The sequence below is a fragment of the Pholcus phalangioides genome, unplaced genomic scaffold (assembly GCF_987345545.1).
Source record: "Pholcus phalangioides strain wild (caught in Gottingen) unplaced genomic scaffold, Ppha-v1.0 ptg000011l_1, whole genome shotgun sequence".
NCBI classification, from domain to species: Eukaryota; Metazoa; Arthropoda; class Arachnida; order Araneae; family Pholcidae; genus Pholcus; species Pholcus phalangioides.
The window spans coordinates 3,247,038-3,263,100 of record NW_028301604.1 but is presented as its reverse complement, the minus strand read 5'-3'; the positions used below and the strand labels follow the sequence as shown (position 1 = coordinate 3,263,100).

General features: G+C 34.7%; 1 protein-coding gene across 1 annotated transcript in view; it reads right to left on the bottom strand.

Annotated features, from left to right (window-relative positions):
• Nucleotides 1-10,893, bottom strand: part of LOC149079952 (serine hydroxymethyltransferase, mitochondrial-like) — a 31,785-nt gene extending 20,892 nt beyond the window's left edge. Inside the window, exons 1-3 of the mRNA XM_089238850.1 lie at nucleotides 10,791-10,893; nucleotides 7,367-7,552; nucleotides 1,244-1,323 (exon numbers count right to left, since the gene is read on the bottom strand). Coding sequence (XP_089094976.1) covers nucleotides 1,244-1,323; nucleotides 7,367-7,552; nucleotides 10,791-10,841 — 317 coding nt within the window. The 5' untranslated portion in view covers nucleotides 10,842-10,893. The remainder of the gene's footprint in view (nucleotides 1-1,243; nucleotides 1,324-7,366; nucleotides 7,553-10,790) is intronic.
• Nucleotides 10,894-16,063: the final 5,170 nt, after the last annotated feature.

Genomic DNA, 16,063 nt, shown 5'->3' with positions numbered 1-16,063 from the left:
AAACAAAACCACAAAAAAATGTCCCTCCCCAAGCAACTTGATGTCAGTTACCCCCCACCAATGCCCCTAGCTTTAGCATCCCTGCCCCAACCCCATTATTATTTTACATGCTGTCATTTGTTGCATCTGATCAGATATAGCCACTTTATATAAGTTGCATAGCTAACAAGAAATTCTAACATTTGTATAGATATGTGGATTCCTTCCTTACACAGAAGACATTAGTTTATCTGTTGACACATAAGAGGTGCCCTGCCCTTTCTCTTTTCCAGTATAAATGCATGACATAGCACTCAATAAATTGAGTCTTGAAATTTTGAGGTTCTCGATAATCTGAGGCAGTGAGATTTTTCAATATTTCTCAAAATCTGGGGGTTTTTTTTTCAAGAACGATTTTTGTTTGATATTATCTCAGTTTCCCCCCAAAGTTAGTAATTTGAATGTGAAGGTGTGTTAACAGGGATTGAAGGGGTCTTGGTATCTAAGATTGCAAGTCTTTGGCCCTGGGCTCCAGAGGCTAGAACTTTTCATAGACCCTTCTACAATAAATTTGTAATGTAGAAAAATAACATTCATATCAAGCTCTCGCCCCCCTCCAGGGATGGAGCCAGGACCAGAACTAGGGGGGGGGGGGCAACTGCCCCGGATAGCAAATTTTAAGAGGGGACAAAAATATCAATATAAAATCATTGAATTTTACAGTTGTGAGGGCTGCAAAACCCCCCTCACAGAAATCCTAGTTAAGATCTTTTGCTGGATCCACTGTCAACTTCCATAAAGAAGCCATGTGTCTTGGTAGTTGCATAATGAATTAAGCAGTTAAATTAAGAGAAAAACAGGTAAGAGTAGGTAACTCCCTCCCCAAACACACTTAAAATACTGTTTTTTGTTACTTTTCCGCTAGTCTGAGTTTTTAGTAATCTGAGGTGGTCTCGGTCCTGTTCACTTGGAATTATTGAGACTCTACTGTATTTAATATTCTGTTTGAAGTTCAATAAGATAAGGAGAACACTTCAATCAAAGAAACAAAAAAATTCAATTTGCAAATCAGAAAAACTTGTGCATATACAGAGCTGAAACCTGAATGGCTTATTCCCTCTAAAAATTACTTAATAAGGAAAAAAGAGTACAAACATTTTGCAATAAAAAAACAGTTGTACAGCCACAATGTATCAAAAAGTCACTAGACCATTTACTTTACTTTTAGAAAAAACAAATTCATAAAAAGTAAAATTTACTGTACCTCTGTCCTGGGTATCCTTCTGAGTATTTATTATTCAAACAAGATCCTAAAGCTTCTAAACAAGCCCGACTAGCAAAGTTCTAAAAAAAAGAAATGAAAGAAAAATCAACTCCTTGAAACAATAAAAGCTTAAACAATAGTTGTATGCTCAACTAAATTTATTTATATTTCCATCTAGTTACAATCAGAGGCAGCTGGTGGTCATGTTACAGGAGTGCACAACAATTAGTTTTAAAAGAAATATGAAAAATCAATTACTGAATTATAAAGTTTTTATTTTTTAGAAGATTGTTAGATTTCACTTGAATAATTCAGCAAAGAATGGTTTAAGTTAAATCCCTCCATGAAATCAAGAAATGTGTGTGAATCTAAAAACTATCTCTTTTAAAGTTATGCTTGCAGAAATATTGCAAAAACTAACATCGCAATTCATTTGTATGAGCAAGCATGACCAAAGTCACTGAAACACCCTTTAAAGGGACTTCTGTTTTCATATATTGAAGTGTGACACAGACTTAGTGCTCTTTCTGAACAAATGTGCACAAGCAAGGTTTGAAAGAACTCCCGCACAAGAGGGAGGCTGATGGTTATATAACTGGGGAGGGGTATGGACATCCATCTTCTTTATAAATTTTTGTACACTATAAATTTACTTGGAAATAGAGACAACAATTAATAACAATAGACAGCCATTAATAAAGTAAAAGAAAAGTCTAATAAATTTTTAGATATGAATTTTCTAGAAATCCTAATTTGCAGTACACTCTTTAGCAAAACGAAGCACTTCTGAAAAATAATTTGATCTTGAAATTTCAGATGCATATTCCTTCATACAGTATGCAAATAATGAAATTCTCAAGGATAATGAATGTTAACTTTGGTCATAGCGTGTTTTTACAGTGCAACTAGCATTGTATGAAACAGCTAACAATTGTGGACAGTTTATTTTTTCTTGTTGCTTTCATTGCAGTCCCCTGGAGACACAACCAATAATGCTGTTACGACATTGTTGAAGACTTTATAGCCAATTTATGTCTTTGAAAGTCGTCACATAGTTGGGATGCATGAAGCTGGATGGTCATACCAAGCAATAGGCTGGTAGCAATGGTTGTTAACTTGACGGTGAGTTGCAAAGAACTCATCGGCAGAATGAAAGTTCTGAAAGGTGCAGTAATGTGAGGCAAGATTGAATGATTGTGCGACAGGCCCAAACAGCCCCAACAGCATCATTGTCCGCTATCCAACATGCTACAGCCTCTTCCATACTACCCGTGGTACCTTTCACCATCTCATGGCACTTGACTGAGGCAACGTTATGCTCACACTGCCTTTAAGATGTCTGTCTGTAAACCCACAACATTGGCAGAGTCGTCTAGAGTGGTGTCCTAGCCGATCATCATGGCTGCCAGATTTGGGCACCCCAAAATGTCACAAATCTGAAGCAACAATTGGTAAATGTCTGGCAGAAAGTACTGCAAGAGGAAATTAGGAATCTTTATCACTCCTTGCATTGATGTATACAAGCATCCATTGCTGCTGGGGGGATTCACTGATTACTGATTTGACCATTCAATGTGCAATGGCTAACCATTGATGGGTTCTACAGCTTTGAATTTTTTATAATTTCATTATCTGTGTATGAGCTTAACACACATTAAATTTCAATAAAAACAATCACATTCTTCATAGTGCTTTTTTTTTTTTTTTTTTGCAAAAGAGTATGTAATATAAAAAAAGTTTGTTTCAAATGTGTTTCATAGTAATAACAAAAAAATGAAAAATAAAAAAAATAGAGAGAACACTACTACAAAATATTATTCAGATATATCATGTTGAGCTTGATTGAAAGTCAGCCATTCTATGCAATTTTGAAATATCAAAAAATTGTTTTAAGTGAAATAATGAATTTTCTTCAAATTCTGCTCTGTAGCACCCTAATTTAAAACCAGCAAGCCACCACTAGCTGTAATATAAAAAACAAAATTATGCCATATATAATAATTATTTCCCATTAAATACACATCAAATTTCATGACAACAAAATTTTTATGAACTTTTCCCCTTATGCATTGCTACTTCAATTTCATGAACATCATTTTAGTTTTACTTTTCATTTCTAGAGTAGGCTTCCATCGATCAGTTTGATACATAAGCAATATTGTATAAGCTGTTTATCATGAGGTCAGGATATACAGGGTGTATGTAAACTGTTTAGAAAAAATTGGAAGAGTATTGGTATCCATCACAAAGACCAACAATATTTAGAATGGAACCTATTACCGCAATTCACCCAGAGTGTCAGAAGAGCAAAACTTAGAAACTTGTCCAACAAGAACAAGTCCTCACTTCTGACATAATTTCTGCTCTGCTGGAGAAGTGCTACTTCTCTCCAGAACATAATCCTCAACCATTAGAGCACTTTAGCAATGCTGCCTGACATGCCTTGAATGCCAGATATCCAGAGCCATGGATTGGACATGGTATGGCCTCCACACTCTCTACACCCAAATCCACTGGGCTACTTCTTGTAGGGGCACATAAAAGCATTGGTGTATGAGACACTGATAGACTCTGAGGAGGATCTTGTAAGAATTCTTGTTGCAGCAGACAAGATCAATACGACAACATGAGTCTAGAAGAGGGTGCATCAGTCTTTCATTTGTCTCTCCAGTGTAGTCCAGCCCTCTTGGGGCAAAAGGCTTAAATCCCCATGGAACAAATAATGGATCATGTTTGGTCTTAGTCTTTCAATTGTCAATGTATGAACTGTGTAACACCAACCCTGGACGTCACTTTCAACATCTTTGAGTCTTTCACTGATTTGCATGGGGTTGTGCAACTTATGATTTTGTTATGTCCCTTTTTTTCATTGTTGAAACCTGGACAATTTACTTTGTTTTGCTGACACTGAGTAGATTGTGACCATAGGTTCCATAGGCCTAAATATTGTTCAGCTTGATGGGTGACATCAAGCCTCCAAAAACAGTTAGTTGTTCTAAACAGTTAAACACCCTGTATAAAACCTGTACTTAATTTTTTTTTTACATCTTTCTATAAAGCTTGTCTAATCAAGTTTCAAATCTATTTTTCCTTCTAAATTTTATCCTTTGTTTTCAAGTTCTTGTGATAGTCTGTTACGAAGTGAAAATGTTCTATTTTCATTTTCAGCCCCTATATCTTAATTTTTTTTATGTTGACAGTATGGTATTCGGGATTATGGTATTATATTTTTTAATCTTAACAATATACTTATTAAATATACTCTAAAAGCAAAAGAATAAATACTGTCATCATTCCGATACATACAACTGAAGGTTATTATTCATTTATTTATACAATAATGTTGGCCGAGGCCTATACATGAGAATGCGGTTGATGGTGACAGAAAAACACTATTATTATAGGTATATAATAACTTATAGGTATATAATACTTATTATAGGTATCGGTATTATTTCAATAATACCGAGTTAATCAAGAAAAAAAAAGGTGGTGAGTACTTAGAGGGAGGAGATTAAGTTAGCATTTTAGTTCAGAAAAAGACACAAAGGAAGACCAACTGTCACAGATAAAGCGGGTGGCTTTATTTTGTATTGATTCCAGCTTCTCGATATTGCTAGCAGTGTAGGGGTCCTAAATTTCAGAGGCATAGGAGAGAACTGGAAAAATATAGGTTTGATAACAGAGGAGTCTTATATCGCAAGTAGAGTGTTTAAGGTTGTGGCGAAGGAAGAAGAATTTGAGACATTTTTGGTAGATACAATTGATATGTCTATTCTAGCACAGGTCTGCTGAAATAATAACACAGAGGTATTTATATTGAGAAACCTGGAGTATAGAGGAGTTATTAATAGAGTATGAAAATTTGAGGGGTGAAATTTTCCATGAAATTCTCATGAAAACCGTTTCAGATATGTCCAGCGGCATTTGCCACGAGGAACACCATTAGGAGATGGAATTGAGATTGCATTGGAGAATTTCTTGTTCTAACTCATGATTTATGGTGCGGTAGATTACGAAATCATCAGCAAAAACTCTAGTGGTATAGTGGAGAGCTTCAGGCAGGTCGTTGATAAATATTAAAAATGAAAGTGGGGAAATTACTGATCTCTGAGGGGTCCAAAAATTTACAGTGGCCAATGGAGAGTTGTAGTCTTTGAAATGGACATATTGTTTATGGTATTTTAGGAAGGCTTCCATCCAATTAAGAAATTGAAAGTTTAAGCTGGGTGTAGAAAGTTTAAGTAATTTGTCGTAGGGGACTTTATCATATGCTTTTGGGAAATCTAAGAAAATGACATCCATTTGTAAGCTTTTATCAATGGCTCCCGAGAGGTCATGGATGAAAAAGGCTAATTGAGAGGAAGTAGAGAGAGAACGTCTGAAGCCATGTTGATTCAGGAAGAAAACATTTATGGAATCAATGTGGGTGCAGATTTCCTTTGCTATGATGTGTTCGAGAATTTTACAGCAAGAGAGGTGATTGTAATAGGTCTGAAATTGAGGGAATTGGTAAAAGGACCAGATTTGTGAATTGGAATGATTTTATTTATTTTCCAATCAGAGGGTAGAATGGAATTTAGAGAAACACTGAAAATAATCAAAAGACAGTTAGCAATTTCTTCAGCACAGAATTTGAGAATGCAGTTATGGATTCCATCCGTCATTGTCAAATGTTTTTCCAAATATAATTATACATGAAAAATGCAATATTTTACGTTCATGCCGTCAGTGAGCCATGGACCACCTTGCAATTAATAAACATCATGAGAATTTCAAAGTGCCATAGGCTTAGTGTTGTAGACCCTGGCCAGGTCTCCAATATTTACATTCTGTGAGTGGTTCCCGTCCGATGTTCCCAGTGTAAACACCCGCGAACATGAAATTTGGATTGTTGGCGATCCTCCTGGCTAAGTGTGCAGTCCGCCAGCCACGCAGCAATAGAAAATGGCCAAAAATTCTGATTAGGATGCTCGACAAAGCCACGTCAAAACTACAAGTCGATGATTTACATTCTGTGTGTTGCCAATTTCCATATGTCGAAGTTACGTAATAGTGTTTTATTCCACATAAATATGCAAATGAGATATTATTTGTTAAAAAGTTTGTTAATTTCAGTACCCTCAATTCTCAGTTTTGATTCATTCTTGTGATAGCTAATGATGAAGGGTTTCTCCATATATACCAGCAGTGTGCTAGGTATCGACATATTTTGAGCTCGGTATTTGATTACGTAGAGGTTTGTTGCCGAGACGTCTCGTCCCATTTTGCTCCATATGAAGGGTTGCTCTTCCTTCGTTGTCATGAGTTGATGGACTGATTTCCTGTTGTGATGCTGTTGGAGTAGCTCCACTTCTCCTCTCGTTGATAGTCTCTCTGCCCATCCAGAGGTCTGCGTGTGAAATCAAGAAGGGGCGCCCTCTTATCGGGGATGAAATATTCCGGACGGACTTCAGAACATGTTTACATCCATCCTGGACTCACTGTTGCAGTGTTTTGCTGAACTTGTGCCATCGGGAGATATGGATTTTTGTTCCATTACCGAAGTTGAGAAACTCAGAGAATGAAGTATGCCCTGATGGATGATTTGGTGAGAACGTTTCAATACCATTTTATGATATTTTTTAATGTTAACATTTAAAAAAAAAATTGTTTGTTACATTGCTTAATCATAAAAATATTTTAACAGGTTTATATTGTTAATAAATAACGATAGTGGGAAAAACTGTCATATTTCATTCTTGTTATTTGCAAATTTATTTTAATGTTGGGTAACATTAAGGGCCGTATTCACCGACATGGTTTAAACTGTAGTCACAATTTTTGGATAAGAGATCAATATAGATTGGTTAAAAACCTGAATTTAACCAATCTGTATCGATCTCTTATCAAAAAATTGTGACTGCAGTTTAAACCATGTCGGTGAATACGGCCCTTAAACAAACATGGGAATGTACTACTAATAGATTAATACATCAGACACTGACACATTAAGCAAAAAATATCAAACAATGCTCAATTAACAAAATATCAAACTTTGCTTCATCTGAATCAAATATAAATTTTAATATGCATTAAAAAGAATTTGACTTAGTGTTAGTTTTTAATAAGAAAATTTATTACTTCAGATGCTATCAGTTCTAAGCCTGATGTTTGACGATGTTTCTCTTCCTGCACTAGTGCCCATAACTCTGGATCATCTTCAGCTAATCCCTCAGTGCCTGTCCAAGAACTGCTTAGGCAAAGTGTTTTAATCGCTGGAGGATGGTTGATAAAACCAAAACTTGCATTCTTCGGAGCTTTCAAGCTCTACATAAAATCCATACATCATTCAAATATTTCTCACAAATAGGCTGAATCAGTATAGAAATTTTTTTTATCTGAACTAAAAAACATCAATTTTCAAATACTAAACATCCCTGACTGATTAAAAGTTTGCTATCAGAATTTTGAAAAAATTTCAATAAATTTAAATAAACATAAACAATTTATTTCTTCAATGCATTCTTAAATGAAATGAAATGCTTTGACCTAAAAAAAACACTTTATTCAACTTGACAAAATTTAGTAAAAAAACTAACTAAATGCAGAGCTGAAAAAAATTATTTATATTACGAGAAGTTTTCTACATAATGTTGATTGATAAAATTGAGTAACTTTTTATCAGTTTGTAGAAATAAGAGAACAGATTCATTTCCCAAACTTGTCTTTGGAAAAACATATATATAGGGTGCATAGGTAACAGTACGTATGACATTTTATTGGTGAACCATTGATCCTAGAGGCATACTTCCAATTAGAAAAAGTATTCAAATAACCCTTAGTACTCAGATATGTCATTCACGCACACAAAAAAAATTAACTTTATATACAGTACGTATATGGCCAAAAACCTAATAAGTTGTTACTTTGTTTTTCCTGATGCCAACTAAAAAATTCCATGTTTCTAAGTGTGAAATTTTGAGATATTTGAATTTGAAAAATGGAGGAAAGTTTGGGAAAAACAGCATTAAGTGCAAGAAAACAATTTTACCTGCATTTAATGCTTCCCCCCCCCTTTCCTACATTTTTTGAATGTGAATATCTCAGTTAATAATGCACTTAGAAACATGGAATAATTTCAGTTGGCATCAGACGAGACCAGGCAACAACTTTCTAATTGAATTTTTTGAGACAAAGTATGTATATAAAGTTAATTTTTTTTATTTTAATAACTATACAATCCCTTGCAACATGAATGACATATCTGAGTACTACACATTATTTGAATACTTTTTCTAATTAGGAGTATGCCTCTAGGATCAGTGGTTTCACCAGTAAAATGCCATACGCCCTGTTACCTATGCACCCTGTATATCCTCAATTTGCAAGCCCATTTCCAGGGTTAAAGTTAAATTCCAAACCGAATTTTACAGGTTGAAATTCCTAAAATAAACTTTTAAAAATCGCATTATGGTGAAATCGCGTGAAGCGAAACCACGTAAAGAGAGGGGGACAGACTTTTCCTTGGGACCCTTCTTGAAAGGGTTGTTATTATGTAAAAATAAGTATAAATTTTTTGGGGCCCTCATTCGGCTCAGGGTACTGGGCCAGTGCACCGGTTGCCCAGCCTAGTTACGGCACTGTCACAACCCTATTATTAATGTATACATTATTAACCTTTATAAAGGTGGCATTGTGGAAGTTCTATGCATACCTAACTGGCATTGTGAAGTAATTTTGACCCTAGCAAGTATTAATGCATTTAAAAAAATTGACAAAAAGTTTTCATAAAAGCAACAGTTTTTGTCTTCAGACTTCATCTATCAATCAATACACTAAATAATTTTTCAAAATTGTCTTTAATTATTTTCTGAAAATGATCTTTTACTAGACACACATTCAAAAGAAATGGAGAGATACATGACTTTTGTAGTTTTTTTTTTTTTTTAATTATATATAAAAAAATTTTACGCAATTTTTATGATTAAAAAATGAATAAAACATACTCAGAAATTTACATATTCAAATAACATTAACTTTGGTGCATGTGAAAATATGGTAAGTCATATTAGAAGTCAACACAGTCCCTGCACACAACACCGCGACATGTTGATCTACAAGATCGTACGATTCACTTAGAGCACTATCCTTATGCTCAACTTTGAATATTTGATATTTTACGACTAATATGAAATTGCTATCAAAATAACCGATGCTTTTCCAAGACCCTGTTCTCTTCTGAACACTTAGGCCGTAGCCTTATGGAAGTGGTGAGATGGGGTCATTTCGTACTCCACAGAACTTTGACCAATGATATATATAAAGGAAGGGAAAAGCAGAACTTCATAAATTTGTCAAGTCCGTGTAAACAACCAGCTTGAAAAGTAATGATAACAGGATAGACCAGATGCACTTCTTTCTCAAGGGATGGCAAGATGATCAATGTGTGTGGTATGAAATGACCCCACAATGCCAGTTAAAGGTTAATAAGTAAAAGTATTTTTAATAGCTAAAATTAACAATGTGTTCAATTTAATTGTATTATTAACATGCATACTGTATTAATATGGATTTTTCTGATAATTTTTTTTCATCCCATTACTATTTTTTGATAGTTTTAAAATTGATAAGAATAGGTAAAGCAACAACTCTTTTCAAATCGAGATATATCCCATAGCTTTGTTGAAAAACCAGATAGATCCAAAATAAAAAAAAGGAACAGATATAGAACATAATCATTTATGGCGATTTCATTCTTTGATGAGAAAAACGTTCAAAAGCATGATGGGATGACGCCAAGAGTGAAACAAAGTCGTGATTTTGAACTTCTGCTCCAAAGAAAAAAATCACCAACACATCAAAAACGAATAATACAATGACTTAAAACGAGTCTCTGGTTATATAAAACAAACAATAAGTTGCTCCGACATCTTTCTTGCCATTCCATTGTTTTCTAGAGGTTGTACATTCATATTCCCATTTTCAGTAATTTTTTTGCATACTAGCTTTAGTTTTAATCCTGCAATCATGTTTTTATTGTACTCAGACTCCTTTTAACAGCCACAGCATTACCTCTTTTTGGCGACTTTTTTTCTTTTCTCACCAAAGAAAATCGCTAAAAGGGGTTATACTACTGTTCTGAAAAAAAAAAAATTCAAATATTTGGAGCTAAAATTTTGTTAAAACCTAATATCTAATATCAATTTAAAAAAAAAAAGACAAAATACTTCCATAAATAATGCAATTAATTATAATATAATAGTATATTAAGTAATTAATCATATTACAGTAATTTGTTTCTCTTAAAAAATTTGCCAAAATCTGGTTTTATAATTAGACAGCTCATTTATTCTATGTTTTTAAGCATCACGTTCCAATGTCGGCTGTCAGGGATATTTGCCACGTGAAAAGGAACACATGTCTATCAAGGACACGGGCACGTGCTTCTTCAAACAATTTATGTGAAAAGATGTTGACATGAAAGGGTGGGAGAGAAAAACGAAAACCTCTTTACCCACGCAAAAAATAATAATGAGTGAAAAGAAGGAAAAAGAAAACGAATCACCTGTTGAATAGATAATGAAGCAAAGCGTAAGTAAACTGACCGCAACGCCATGACCCCGAGTATGTTCCTTTAAATCACTGTCTGTCTGGGAAGTTTACAGTGTAAACAAGCAGACGAGTTTCCTCCAACATCGATTAAAAAGCGATAGAAAGTAATCGATTTTTTTCTTGTAACTCAGCAAGACCATATTTCACCAAATGAGAAACAGACATTGCTGTTTTCCACCTTAGAAAATAATGAACATATCTTCTCAATAAAAATGCAGTAGAACTTGAGTTAACGAGCTTAATTCATTCCACTAACGTGCTCGTTATCCGAATAGCTATTCGAGTCAAACTTCCCATATTAAATAATGGAAACGCGGATAAAGTTCGTTCCACAATTATTCATTTACATAAAAATGACTAATAAAAGCGGCATTCAATCATCGAGAAGAATTATACCTTATTTCTCCTCTAAGCATTCAATCAATAATTAAACACAATAATAATAGTAATAATACAAAAAATATACATAATATTAATAACGCCATAAATAAACATACAATACGAAAAATTTTACAAATTAACTTGGTCCTCCTCGCTCTCGTTGAGTATCGTTTAGGACGATTTACGGACTCACTGTTTTAGCAAAATTATTCTTTTTTTGAAAGGCACTGTCGAAAAGAACCATATTCAATAACACTTGCTTTTCCCTTCTTTTTGGAATTTCTGCGAAATGGGAAACAGCAGTGTTCGTTGGACAGATTCATTGCTCGCACATACTGTGTGCTACAGCTTTATTTAGGTGTGTGGTTTTTATCTACAGAGTTTTGCACAGATAAACACATCTCTCTAATCTCATTTGAAGTGAGGGGCATCTCCTTACTTTTCTCTTCCTCACGTGTGAGATACCGTCCATAAACTCTTGCTACTTCACCAAGCACCAACTCTGGTTATATCGCTAATTACTGCCATTAATGAGATGGGTTGGAAATGAAGGTGCTGTCTAGAGATGGTCGACTCAAGTTCGTTAGAGAAAATATCTTATCTAAAGCCTTCCTCTGGTTCGAATCCAGGAGCGTGACAGCAACCTTCACGGTGGTAGATGAGCATCTTACCACCACGCCACTCGGGCGTTACAAACGCTCTCTGGTTTGTGCAAAAAAGATCTATCACTTCATCTACCGTCTCAACTAGACATTTTTTACCAGTTCTTGAATCATGGCCCCCATATCCTAGAGCGGGGCCCCTAGGCCGGATCCTCTGGTGGGCCCCCAGACCAGACTTTTTACGGGCCCCTTTATAGTTAATTTAGTGTGAAAAAAATGAAAAAATGATGAGAATCGTCCCGGGCCCCAAGGTGAGCCCTGCCAGCCCCACCCTTGTGGGGGGCCATGTCTTGAATGCCATCATCACGCACCTCCAGTCCCTGGTCTTCCCCAAGCACACAATCTCTTCAACAAGTAGTGGGTCCTGTTCGTGAGCTAGCCCCTCAAAGTCCCGTTCAATAATGCAATCAGTCCACAGTATTCTCCAAGCAGAATCAAAAAAACCCTTCAAGAGCGCACATACGCATTGCTGCAATGCTACATTTAGTTTCGTGTCGTAAATACTCACACTCGCACGTGTGTTAATTTTCCGAGTGAAGCACGCTTACCGGAGACGAGGGGAGAATATTATCCTCAATTCCACATAACACGTGTGTGGGCGAAAGCAAAAACCGTCAGCTCAGTTTGATAACGTGAAAATAAATAAACAAAGCTCAGCTCGTTAAACGAGTTAAAATTTATTCAAAATTCTTGCTCGTTATGCGAATTGCTCGTTAACCGAACCGCTCGCTAACCGAAGTTCCACTGTATAGGAAATTTGGTTCGCAAATGCAGGTAAATACGGGGCATCATCAACACTTGTTGCCAGACAGTCGCCAAATTACTGCATTATTGCCAATTATGGCACATAACTGACCAAAATTTTCCGACATACCTATATGCATACCTCTTATGCAGCTCATGTGGATCAACACATGTCTCATTATAAACTTTAATATGGTTTATACAGAAGAAACTTTTCAGAGATGTTTTGCAATAATCTCTGACACAAAATCAACACTCACTGACTTATGGAAACATCATTTATGCTCTGCGTTACTCATGGTGCTTATTGATAAAGCTTAGCAGCAAGTGACTTGCAGAATCATGAATCCGTATTGTGACCAGATTGCTTTGCAGGCAGAAATTTAGAGGATTTCTTTGACATTGAAATTAATAGATGAAATTGGTGAGACTAAACATGGGTTCGGCGATGCCCTGATATAGGATATAACCCATTATCTCGTAAGGTTGAGATTGTTTCTCTCTTTAGGGGGAAAGTGTCCAGTAGGATGATTTCAGCTTCTTTTACGTTATGCACGTGAGTGTAAAGCAGTGTTGTAAAGATTGACACTAGAAATCTTTGGTGTACCAGGAAAGAATTGATTCGTTTTACATTAGTTTCTATGAGAAAATTATTTCAGTTTGTGAACAATTTGGTTCACAAACGGACTTCAGGAACGAATTAAGTTCGTAAACCAAGGATTGACTGCATTTTTTGTACTTATTATCATGCTTATTTTGTACTTATTATCATGCTTATTTTGTACTTATTATCATGCTTATTTTGTACTTATTATCATGCTTATTTTGTACTTATTATCATGCTTATTTTGTACTTATTATCATGCTTATTTTGTACTTATTGTCATGCTTATTTTGTACTTATTATCATGCTTATTTTGTACTTATTATCATGCTTATTTTGTACTTATTATCATGCTTATTTTGTACTTATTGTCATGCTTATTTTGTACTTATTGTCATGCTTATTTTGTACTTATTATCATGCTTATTTTGTACTTATTGTCATGCTTATTTTGTACTTATTATCATGCTTATTTTGTACTTATTATCATGCTTATTTTGTACTTATTATCATGCTTATTTTGTACTTATTATCATGCTTATTTTGTACTTATTATTCTGTAAGTATTATTGTACTTTATTTTGTACACCGCAGCCTGTGTTGTAATCATGCTGTCAAATAAATGTCTTTTTTACTTATTTTACTGGCTTTTTTGTCCCACTCGACGTCACACCCTTCATAAGTATTTTTCGTTTTTAACCGACTAAACGAGTTTTGCGATACCATGTTCTATGGCAATTTTTGTTGCTCTTGATACCTAATGTCACCCATCTGAGTTTGTTGCCACTTCAAGGCAACACCCTGTACACAGGGTGGATAGCTAACAGCTCGCACAGAAATTTATTGACGAACCGTTGATCTTAGAGGCATACATGCGATTAGAAAAAGTACCCAAATAATGTGTGGACCTCAGATACGGCATTCATATTGAAAGGGGTTAAATAGTAATTAAAATTAAAAAAAAACTTTTTATACGGACACACCGTGTTCAAAAATTCAGTTAGAAAGTTGTCCTGTCCTCTAAAGCCTCTTCGGCCTTTCCCGAAAGGCCTCGAGAGAGATGGTGCAACACCTTTCTAATTTGATTTTGGTATTTTTGGTATATACGTATACACACTCCACTCCAATTCCCAGTCGTTCAATGAAAACCAAACATGTGAGTTCGTTTTGTGAGGTGTGCTGCTCTGGTAATATACATTTAAGTTTGATTTACGTATGCCGTTAATGAGCAGCGTTCAAACGTGCAAAATGAAAAACAGGGTTAAATGCGGAAAACCCGTCTTACCCGCATTTAACGCTGTTATTTCCCAAATTTAATCCATTTTTTGAATTCGAAATATCTCTGTGAACCCACTTAGAAACTTGGTATTTTTTTGTTGGTATCAGGAAAGACAGGGCAACAACCTTCTAATTGGAAGTTACACAACATGGGGACCGTATGAAAAATTAGATTTTTTTAATTCTGTGACACAGTGTATTTTCACTCTCAAAATTAGTACAGGGTAATTTCTGAATACATTTTGAAATTTTTTTAGAGTGGAACCATACACCTCTACGATGAACAGTTGATGAGATGGATAAAGGCCGCGCTAGCACTTATAGGACACTCTGTGTATATATTGAGAATTTAATATAAATTTATATCGGTCTCTTTTGGACATATAGTGTGACCTTTATTAATCCTTGCTTTTCCCGGCATGTCGGGAATATAGACCAGACCCCAACGTTCAAAAAGTTTTATGACATGCCGGCTAATACGGAGGAATATGGTACACACCTCGGAAAAGTGAGAGTCGCGTCCCGATTTTTTGTAAACACTATAATGCCAAGTTTTTTGGCAGAAACTATTCTTTCTTGAAGGAGGGTACAATTATAAAAAAAACATAAAACCAAAATATCTACTTAGTGAAAAAGGGAAGATTTTTTTTCATCGTAAAGTAGTAATGTTATATTCGACGAGTAAAAACCAAATAATTTGGAATAAACTCCATTAAAACGTGCCAAGTTTTATCAGTTTGGCTCCAGTAAGTATCCTATTCGCATTTACCATGTATATTTTTTGTTGTTTTACGTTCAATATTTTTATTGTTATGATTGAAGTTTACATTGAAAATTGCCTTGGAAAAACACTTTTATCATCATGAATAGCTCCATGATAAACATGTTCTTACTGTAATAAAACGAGTAATGATCATAACGATATGATATCCCAGATTGAATATAATTATAAATTTAACAGGTTGTGTGTGCCGGTATTTGCATTTGTCTAAAGCATAGTTGGGGAAAAAAGTAATAATAGAAGTCCTTATGGTAACATTTTTTTTTTTTTGGTATTTTTCTCTTTTTTTTCTCCAGAGATAATATTTTATTTTTGTTTTTATTATTTCCAACATTCATTCAAATTCTCAAAATGAGTAATAAAACGGAGAATATTTGAATATTCAATTGATGCATACATACACTTGATGGAATAGCCTGGAGATTCACACAATTTTGTTTGTTTGTTTGCAGCTTATCACAAGTATTTTATTCAGAGAATCTACTAAAAAAAAAATACCTGAAACGGTTTAGTTCCGAAAATATCTAGAAATTGAAAATATTTTGTGGAAAAAAGCCAAAAAATGTTTATATCTTGGTTCCGAATAAATTTTTCAGAATATATTTTTGTACGCTTGTATTTCCAACCTAACATTAATCAAAGCAGTGGTAGCATTTTGACAGTTTTAAAAAGTCAACGGCTGATATAAAAACCCACGTTTTTTGTCCTGACTGACCTTTTTTATTTATCTCAATTTTGAATGCATGATGAAATACTTAATGCAGAAGCAAATCTAT